This window comes from Fulmarus glacialis, unplaced genomic scaffold, assembly GCF_000690835.1.
Source record: "Fulmarus glacialis isolate BGI_N327 unplaced genomic scaffold, ASM69083v1 scaffold2001, whole genome shotgun sequence".
NCBI classification, from domain to species: domain Eukaryota; kingdom Metazoa; phylum Chordata; class Aves; order Procellariiformes; family Procellariidae; genus Fulmarus; species Fulmarus glacialis.
Window position 1 is genome coordinate 1 of NW_009194460.1, and position 10,976 is coordinate 10,976.

Sequence of the window (10,976 nt, forward strand, 5' to 3'; positions counted from 1 at the left end):
AAGTGGCTTTCACGGAAAGCAACATGCATAATCTTAAACCAGTTACTAAAACTGTATTTCCCCGTGTAAACAAGGACAGACAAGCCTCTTCCAATCACATATGTCGAAATCCAGCTGATTTTTGCAAAGGATAGTCTCCTCAAAAGCCGTCAAACAAACTTACAGCTGCTCTTAAGCATGACTGCATTCAAGGTACTTATTAGCGAAGACTTTCGGCAACTCTTTGGGACTTCTGCCCGCACGAGAAAGTCCATTTCCATGGGCCTTCAGGAGCCTCTGGCCGAGTCAGAGTTTAATGTCCTGCGACTCTGACATTTTGGCAAGTGTTTTCTTGACCCGCAGGGCTGTGAGCCGGGAGGCGGGGTTGTGAGCCCAGCACTCCATCATCAGCTTCCCCATCTGCCGTAGGCACTGCAGAGAGAAACGGGAGAGAAAGTCCCACCTGGGTCAGTGGAAGAGGAGACTGCAGGTGGTGGCAATGCTGAAAAACTGAAGGGAAAAGGTCTTTTCTAAGGGCAGCCAAAAAAAAGACAACGTGCTGGCTAGTATCGCTTTTCAAGAGCTTTGGTTTTCTGTATATTAAGGAGACTACTCCAAACATGGCAATTACTCTTATAATTTATGACAAGTTATAGTCACACGCTCCACAAAAGCACTTTTCTTATTTCCCCTTCCCCAAAGCCGCGTAGCCTGACCCGCACAAGCGTGGCTCTGTACAGCGAGCCCATTGCTGTACAGATTCAGTGGAATTTGTTTTCCTCAGCCAGCGACCGGCCCCTGGGGCACAGCCCAGGGCGAGCACGCACCCACGGCTCCTGCCCAGCCGCCCCCGCCGGGAAGCCGCCTGTGAGCACCCGGCTCGGCTCTGCCCTGCTCGCTTCCGAAACATAGCCAGGCCCTCCTCTGGCTCCCAGCAACAACTCTCTTGCTGACAGCATCTCAGCATTGCCTTTGCCATCCTGGAAAAGGAGCATACATCCCTGCTCTGTGTCTACCACCTTCTTCCAAACATAAAGTGCCACGTAAGCCACCGCAGCTGGGTGATGACCCCGTCAGCCTATGGATTTACACTGCCTGAAGATTTGTGCTTGCTACAATAGGAAAAGAGAAGTTTTCCATGAGGCTCCTGGCCCAGAAGCAGTGCAGACCCTGAAAGGCATTAAGCGTAAACACCACCAGCAGTGCCCAGACCAGCCTACTACATTTCAGATTAAAGCAGATTTTTATAAATGCGTTCTGGTGATACACAAGGTTTTATGCACTAACAAGCTTGCCTCTCACCGCTAGAATGCCTGAAGTGGGATTACCGATGATGCTAACCAATTAATCAAGAACAGTTATTTCAACGAGCCTCCCCAATCCTCGATACGTGTGGTAGCAGACCAAACGCACACTGCGTGCCACCACACAAAAGCCCTTCCCAGGATCGATACTAACCGCTTCCTCCAGTGTTTCCACTCCCGGTCTGAAGGCTCAGAGGAATTTGGCTAGGGCGAGGATGAGGCAGGTGAGTCTGGGTTAGCCCTTCCCACACTGGCTGTTGCACAAGTCCTCGAGTCTCCCAGGGAGGTTGTTTTATTTTTCCCCTCACATTCCCAAATTGCCTACATCTCACGCCACCTAAATCTTTCATCTACCTGCAGAATATTCATCTACACGCTGCTATTCCCAAATGGCAGCTGTCTTCTGTGACTATAGAAAACTTTACAGCATTAAACTGTACCAATTAACATGATTAATGACCCCTCCTCCATAGCATCTCAAAAGCAGTCGGCAGGTTTGCCTGTGGTACCCCAACTGTTTGTCTCCGATCCCACGAGCACAACTTTGCTTCATTACAGATGCTCAGCAGGGAGAGTTTAGATTCTCCCCCAGCCCTCTTACCTCCTCGTTTTATTCTGGAAAGCATTTTCTGGATCCTGCATCTCCTCTGAGAGGCCACATCTGTAGCCCTCTTTGCTAAAATGCAAAGACGTACATGAGCACTGTTTTCTGTAAGATGTAAAGGGATGGAACCATCGGTGCTCCTCGGTGCAGCCCAGCTACTGTGGTCAGTACTATTGCATATCAATACCGTATGAGTGCAAGTTAATATCTTGTGCTCATGTTAGCCTAAAATCACGGTAAAATCGTGTTTCCAAGCCTACACACCTGTGATCACAGAAAAGCTGTATGCTCATTTCATTTCAAAGAGACAGGAGATATTTCCTTCGTTAAAAAAAACAAAAGGAAAAAGGTTGGAATTGCAGCCCATACATCAGTACACGCTGAAGTAGCTGCCAGTACACCAAGCATGCTGCCACTGCACTATACACTACAAAATAATTTCTCTTTCAAAATTTTTGGCTAGCCACTGATTTAATGCTATTAACGCCGGGAGCAGAAAGCAAAACGAGTGTAAGAGGACAGCAGAGACTAAGAAGGTCTGAGCACAGCCTGCTATCGTTGTGGGATCTGGTAGACAGCATACGAGGAACCCGCTTGCAAATATTGTAGCCTATGGCCCCTGGGGCTCTGAAACCTTCGGTGGGGCTATCTGAGAAGCTTGCACTCCTTCCTGAGCCCTGTTACACCATGATGGTGCTGGCACCAGTGGTAAAGCTCCTCACTGTGATGCAGAATTGGGTCAACCTCACTCACTCGCTCTGATTGAAAACACAGGCTGCATTTTAAGAGGGACGATACCTCATCACTGCTCCATCTGTTGGGAAACGAAGGGCGTAGTCTCTTGATGCACACAATCTCCCGCATGTCCTCGTACGAGGGGTCACTGGGCACAAGGTCGTGGTACGGAAGCTGGTATTCCTCAACTATTCCTGAAAGAAGCAATTAGTTGCTTGTCACTTGCAGAAGACACTTTCCACCACCCCCTTCCCCTCTCATTTTATAACAGATGGACCATCTGTTTAACAATTAGATGTACTTCTCCTTAAAAGGACTTCCCTGCCCTAGAAGTTTATTCCACAGTCAAGCTCCGACATAACCATTGCCGTGAAAAGACTGGCCAAGTACCTTCATCCAAAAGCGTTGCTACTTGCCAAGTGAGACAGTTTCTACCACTGCTGTCCAGTCCAGCAATCTCCAGTAAGTTACCACAGAAAGAACTGTTAGCATAGGGCCCGTATCAGAGTAATTTGGCAGAGAATTAACTTTGAATTAGGTCTCCGCCTTATCAGTGGACCTGGTATATATTAAAGGGCATTTCTGTGCCTTTTCAGAACATGGCAAGGTACCTTTCTTTGTGCACAGCAACGATGACAACAACGTTACAGAATTTACATCGCATCATTGCAATACACTTTACCAGTTTGTAAACACAGGGATCACGTTGCTCATCAGTGAAATTCAGCCCCTCCAGGGTAAGCGTGGCGCGAGCATTCAGCACAATACTGCAGGCTTTAAAGACCCATAAAGTCTGGTGAAGGTAGCGTAGACCCGAAAGAGCCATGCTCTACTCTTATCTGCCACCAATCTGGCATGTAACCACTGCCAAGTCATTTCTCTGCATTTAACTTTCCTCAGTGGCAAAATAGAGGTAATAACACCCATCATTTCTGCACTACACTGAGCTCTACGTGCAGAATGCGCACACAGCCTACGCGTACAAGGATGGATCTATGCCCCGAGCCTGCAGCTGGCTGCATTGCTTTATCTTTGCTCTCCTCATGCTTGAATGCCTGGTATCAGAAGGAAATGAGGCACATCACTGGTATGACAACAATGTAATAAGGGCCATTTCCCTCTGTTTTTTTCTACTTGTCTTGTAAATAGATTATTTATTTTAAATAGTGGCACAGCATACCCCCAAATTGTTTGTCCTCCTCCTTCTATTTAACTCTAACAAAACAAAGAAATCACTATTTTCTTTCTGCTAAAATAGCTGAATACCCTCAGTCCAGCAAAAATGTGTTGCCATTGGAAAAGGCCCCCAGATGAGTTCCATATTCCTTCTTCAGTGCAGGCATCCGCTGCCTTCAAACGAGCCATTAAAATACAGTCTAAATCTTTGCTGTTGAAATAGCACTGACTGATGCTTTAAAATGAGTTTCAACAAGAGAGCAGATATTAGGAGAGTTACCTGTATGGTTTATCCACATTTGTTTATTACAGTAAAAATTACCCAGAGAAAAGGATGTAATGGAAGATTTGGGTTATAAATGGGGTTCACTGACACAATTAAAAGCAATCTCCCAGCTCTTTACCTCCTGAAACACATCTCCTTGCTATCTCCCAAAGGATGAGTCCAAAACTGTACATATCAGCCATGATGTATGACTGGAAGTGATTTCTATTCAAGCTTTCATCCAGCACTTCAGGAGGCATATAGCGTTTTGTTCCTACACGGGTATTTGGAGGTATGTCTACCTCGTTTGTGTCACTAAAAGAAAAAGAAGGGGGAAAAAAAGGACATCAAACATGCAATAAAGTGGTTTGAAAAGAAAGCAATTTAGATGGGAGAAGTAGTAAATTCACACCACATCCACTCTCAAACAAAGTCAAAAGTGATGCATAATCTTAATGGAACAATTCTTACAAGGCAAGCCTCTTAGTGTGAAGGCAACCCTCCTTAAAAGGCTGACCCGCCTGAGGCTACGTTAAGCATTCAAATGCAGAACGACAATGGAGATAAGACTCAACAGGGATGCTGTAACATTTGTGAGATTTCATTAGTATTAGCCTGAGCTCTAAGGCTGGTGATAACTATCAAATCTTCATTAAATGCTGTTTTCTTAACATACTCCATCCCCTAATGCTTTAGTCTTAGCAATTAATGGAGGACACCAAATAGGTGGGGCAGATTCACTTAGCTGTAGCAAATCAGATCTGCAAGGAAGACGAGTCTAACTATTTTTTGTGCATGCATTATGTTCGATCTTTCCCAACCTTTACACATCAAGATGTGTAAACACACAGACGTAAAGGTGTAAAAAAATCTAACCAAATGTGTCATGTCTCACACATTGACCAGAAGAGACAATGCATATCTAACAGGAAGCAAATTCCCATTAATTATGTGACTGGATTTTTTTTTTTTCTTACTAACTCAAATTCAGCTGTATCAGTTTTAATGTTTTTCAAAGTTTAATATACAGCATATACTGTGGTTTGCTTAGAAAGGTCTGTTTCCCTTTGCCCACCTTCAAAATGTAAACATTTTAAGTGTGACGGATACAACAAAATCTCACAGAATAATTATACAATTTCTTCTGTAAATTTCTTCACCTACAGTTATGAAAAGGACAAAAAAAGCCGAGCCTGAGGTACAACCAGTCACCTACACAGTCATTAAATCATACATATGCTGGTGGCATTTCTGTATACCTCCAAGAATGTAACATAAATCTAGTGACCTGCACCGTCTTGCAATATTTCGAATAAAATGAGAAATGCAGAGAACTTTACTAAATTCGTTAGCTTCAGCAGAGCACACCCCTTTCAACTACTTTTTTCTGTTCCTGGTCATTGCCTGAGAAATGCTGCCTAAGGAAGGATTCAGTACGAAAACAAGCTGAGTATGTAACGTAAATTCCATTTGGACTATGACAAATACATATTTCACCTTCTTTTATAGCAACACTTGGTAGTTCCTAGTTCTTCTTGGTTCATATCCAAGCAGTGTGCTGCTCTGTACTTGTCAGGCAAGGTATACCTGCAAAGGGTGAATTTCTTCCCTGAAACTTTTACAGCAAATAGGGTATTTCCAAATTGTTTTCTAGGCCCCTGTTCCTCAAAGTAAAAATATTCCTTTCTCATCTCCTAAAGAAAGGTCAGGTTCATAAAGGAAAAGCCTCACCAAGAAACCTGGTAGATAAGTGAATGGTGAGAAGAGCACATAAAAACTGCCTTTCCTTACACTCTGAATAATTTCAGTTCAAGATTTGTACAGAATTCTTAAAATTTTTTTTTTGATACTTCAGGGAGCCCATGGTTTCAAAGCTGACCTCTGAAACAGAAACCTTCAGTCTATGGCCACATTTCTGTGCGCAGAAAAAACAGAGACTTCATAACACATGTCTCCGCCACCAGGACCAGTGCCGAGAGCTCAAGCTCCTTCTGAACGGAGCTGTCAGACAGCGGTGACTCCTTTACGAATCCCAGGAGTGCATAAGTCCTACTTGTCTGCTCTTTCTAAGTTGTTCAAACACACAACCATTTTTTTTAAATCAAATTTAAAAGCCATTTAAAAAATCAAATCTGTACTTCAGCAATTTGATTTGTAGGAAATGAAACAAAAGGCAACCCAAATGGGGTGCTTTTCAATAAATCCCAATTAGTAACTTGTGCAATGATTGGTATTATTCTATATAAGTTGTGAGTGAATTATTTTGGGATCAGACAAGCTGAAAGCTTCAGTGACAAGTTTACTGACATGACTTCAACCTTTTAGCGTGTGGTAGCAATATCAGGTTGCTATTGAGGGTGAAGTGATGAAAACCGAACCTTTAAGCAAATGCAACTAATGTGCTCAATAATTAAAAAGCAACTATTTATACACCTGCATTATGTGTTTATGCGACATCCTCATCTACACAGGTAGCCCCACCTCACATACAGATGAGCATAGCGTGAAAGGTATGCACGTACACTGCAGGTGCTCACACGTTGTCAATCAACAACTAAACCAACGTTGGCGTCTGATTTACCAACTTTCCCTCACCCTCCTCACTTCTACTCACCTGATAAATTTAACCGCCAAGCCCAAATCTGCTATACAGCAGGTGCCGTTCTTTTTCACCAGGATATTCTTACTTTTTAGGTCACGGTGAGCAATAGCGGGTTTGCCCTGAGTACTGAAGATCTCAGTGTGCAGGTGGCACAAGCCACTGACGGAGGAGTAAGCCAGTTTTAGCATGGCTTTTGTGTCCAAGGTAGTAGATTTTAGATAATCATAAAGTGAGCCATTCTCATGGTAGTCGGTGATGAGATACAGCTGGGTCCAAGATCCTGTACCTTTAATGTCTGCGGCAATGAATCCTGCAAAAAAGAGAAGATTTTCAAATTAATACTTCTCAGGGCTTTTTTTGACTGCTCAGAACTCTGGACTGTCAGCCACTTCAATAGTTTTATTTAAATAACATATCTAATTTCTTTCATCTTACTTTCATGCAACTATGCCTCACCTCTAGCCTTTAACACATTTTCAGAAAGCCCAGATATGGAAATAAAGGTGGCAGAAACAGACGTATGGTGTTTGGAATAACAGCCCCTAAACCCCGTTCTTTTTTAACTCTTATTTATGCTTCAGTAATCCTTGAAATATCTTTCTTTTGAAAAGTGCTGGATGGCTAATCGCAGAGCACAGCAGGTAACAAAGCACATAGGAAAGGGCATCAGACAGCAGCAAATACAAAATTATTAAACTTAAGAAATCTGTACACTAGCAAATAATTCTCTTTAATTTCACTCACCAAGAATATTTTCATGCCTCATCAGGACAGTCTGGTAGATTTCTGTTTCTCTGAACCAGCTGGCCTCCTCCGTGGTAAAAAACACTTTCACGGCTACCTTTTCGCCACGCCACTTTCCCATCCAGACTTCTCCATAGCGACCTTTTCCAATCTGCTTTACCATCTGAATCTGTTTTGCGATGGTCCTTTGAACCTGTGAGATGCCGAGACAGGCGGTTACAACTTGCTCCGCAGAAACCTTCTGCATTCTCCTCCCTCCTTCCATGTCTCCTTCCCGCGCAGCAAGCCCAGCGGGAAGGGGAACACGCAGCCGTTGCGACGTGGACTGCAGCGAAGCTCCACAACGTGGATGCTCCCTGTTTCCCCCAGGACGCAGTGCCACTGTGAAGAAGTCCTTCCATACATTCCCAAAACGCACCATTTTGGCCTCTCAAGAAAGTAAATCGGCCCGCGTGAAGGAAACATTTGACTGCTAGCCTTGAAATTTTTATTTTCCTGTGGGAGGTTGCCACTTTGTGGAAATTTTTTTTGTTGTTTTTGGAAAAGCTTTGACAGAAAACACTCCTGGCCACCCCAACCCAAACCAAATTCCAAAGGGATAGGTAACACATTTTAAATTAAAACGGGGATGTTTGTTACATACTCAACACCGTTGAGACTCAAGGCTAGGGCTCACAAGAGCCAAAAGCATATCGGCGCTCCAAAACTCGCAAAATTACTGAGAGCAGCTTACTATCACCTTCCTTGAAAATCCCATGCCTAATAATTTCAAAATGTAAGTTTGGTGTTAGGAACCTCAACCACTACTTAGCACAGTTAGAACCCACGTGCCTACATTAATTTTAATAATCATCATTACATAGTAATAAAGAGTAAGAAATTTTTTTCCAAACATATGGAAGCACAACTTTAAATCTGCCCTTTCTAGTGTCCGTACCAGCTTTGTCACTGGCTGCACTGTGAGCTGATGCTAAAGTCAAACCATTTGTGCAGCTGTAGCATAAGATCAATGTACTCGGCAGCACTGCAGAGATACCCTTCATAAGGATGGCAGACCCCACGAAGCAGATGGACTGATTCTACATTTAACAAGCTTTTATGACTACAAAAAATCTTGGACAAATGGAGACTAATATATTCCCACAGGATTGGAACATGTCCGCAGATCACATATTTCTAGAAGTTCACACATAAAAACTCAAGTAGATGCTGCAACACAACCACTGGTGTTCATGGTTGACTCAGCCTCACCCGAGTACAACAGGAGATAAAAACGTTACCCTCACTTACTGTGCTTCAGTACTGCCAGTTTAATCCATAGCTTATGATTTTTGGTTTGGTAGGATTTTACAAGATTTTGAAAGAAAATAACTTTATCGCCTCCAGTGCAAGGAGGTTTTCATCTGGCCCAAGCAATTGGCAAAATCTGGACAAGTGCAAATTTGAGATCTCTCAGTTTTGCCACCATCCCTATACAAATTTCAAGCAGCTTATTGCAGCAAGCGTACGCTGTCTGAATCCCTATGAAATCATACGCATTTCATGCAATCCCAAATATTTTTGCAATCTTGGCTGACAGAAATGATCAAAACTTGATTTTAAAAGCATTTGCTTCTTTTTTTACCCCTGGGAGGTCCAGTGGAAACCACCAGTTTGGTAATGCAGCGCAGGACTGCCACAACCCCACTGCAGCATGAATGTATGTCCAAAGACAAACTCAAAACCTATTAGGTAAGGTCTACTATCATTTATTTTGTAAATAAATTACTGGTTTTCATATTAGACAATTTAAAGAAGAAAAACATACAGTGGCATTTATGCAAAGCTATTTCAGAAGTCCCAGCTTTCTTCTTCTGTCATTTAAACAGAATTCCGTTTTTTCAACCCTGCAATGTATTATTAGACTTCCAAGATGGTGGCTTCAGTGCCATTATTTTTGATTAACATCAGTGAAAGCCAAGAGCAGAGATTAGCCTTAATTTTTTAAATTGATTTATTCTCTTTTATACTCTCATATAGTGATTGAACAACAGTTACATTACATTGGAATTTTGCTTTAACATTTTGTAATGTCATTTTAGCATTGTTGCTTTCTATTTTGCCCATTTTAAAAATGCATCCTGAACAATAATGCAGTTATATCAAATAACTTAATTTGCGTAAATATATGTAATGGCATCATAAAGTACATGGAATTACAATACTTAATGATGAAAAGTTCCTTATTAAATTACATTAAGAAGATGAAAAACACATTTCTGTTATGGGTTTTCAGGCGGCAGAATACTATGTGAAGGGCCTTAACCTGGTTTCCTCTTGCTAGAACTGGTCAAATGATTTCCTATGAACAATTTATTTTATTTTAAGGAATTTAGCCCTTTCTTGAATCATAAATGGATTACGATTTCTAAAACAAATTGGTTAATCAAAATTGTTGGATGAACTGATTTCATAAGCATGCTGAATGATGTGTTCATGTGAATTATTTACACTGAGTGGGGTTGGACTTCTTAAATTTCTTTGCAAATCTGTATATTTTGCTGCTTGAGCTCTGTGAGCAGCCAGGTAAGGTCACATGGCCCTTTGTTTCCTCTCCCTGACTCCCAATTACCAACTATTTCTACTTTCTGCATTCTAGTTTTCTGATGTTCAGCTACTGCAGATGAAAATTCAGACAAACCAACCTTTTGTAACTTCAATATTTTGAACAGAGAACTTCATACCCATGGCTGGGATGCAGTCCCTTGAAAAGCGAAATTCATTGGAAGAGGAATTAGGAAAAAAGTAAGTGAAAAGATAGAGACCAAACTGTAATTCAGCAAACTCTTCATACTGACGACTGAAATAAATGTCCCCAGTGTCTAATCTCCTTCCCCGATTTTGCATGTGGATTCACGGGGGCAACAGCTTCGCCTACACTTCTTGCTCTGTCAAGGCCAATGGGGTTCTCCTTGCTTGCACAGACTTGATTGCGCACCCCAGTTTGTTGGCTCAAAACCTTTATTGACAACTTACTGTATTTTTTTTCTTGGTTGAAAATTTGATTGGCAGCATTTGACCTGCAGCAAACTTTTCTGTCAGAGGTATGAACAGGTCAGGAGAAAGAACGCTGGCTGAATGTCACAGTATCGATAAAAATCTTGGTTAATGCTTGGTTTTGGTATAATATTTGTACCCATTAGAATAAATGTTCTGCACAGAAGGAAAACATACTGTTTAGCATGAAGTGACATTTTGTAATAAATTTGCAGCTTACTTTCCTGAAATAATAGCTTTGGATGTTTCAGTCTTTGCATAAGAAATAATACAGTTAAAAACAAACTCTTCCACAATCAAGTCTAGAGCATTATTGCTAGGCACTTTCTATATACTTGTTTCAGGCGTGGGCCCAGAGGTATTAATCTGTGCATTTCTAGAGAGCCTGTAGCGGTTGTAGCTGTCTGGGAAATGCAGGAAACATCTATTACCAAGTGCAAGATTCATTATAGCTCTCGTTTCTCTTCTCTTTCACAGAAAAACACTACTTAAAGGGAAAGTCTGGGAAAAAAATGTACGCATTTTCGTAGG

General features: G+C 42.0%; 1 protein-coding gene across 1 annotated transcript in view; it reads right to left on the reverse strand.

Moving 5' to 3' along the window:
* BMPR1B (bone morphogenetic protein receptor, type IB) overlaps positions 1-10,976 on the reverse strand; it is a 30,644-nt gene continuing 19,668 nt past the window's right edge. The window contains exons 6-10 of the mRNA XM_009587755.1: positions 7,410-7,602; positions 6,678-6,975; positions 4,203-4,378; positions 2,686-2,816; positions 1-411 (exon numbers count right to left, since the gene is read on the reverse strand). Coding sequence (XP_009586050.1) covers positions 286-411; positions 2,686-2,816; positions 4,203-4,378; positions 6,678-6,975; positions 7,410-7,602 — 924 coding nt within the window. The 3' untranslated portion in view covers positions 1-285. The remainder of the gene's footprint in view (positions 412-2,685; positions 2,817-4,202; positions 4,379-6,677; positions 6,976-7,409; positions 7,603-10,976) is intronic.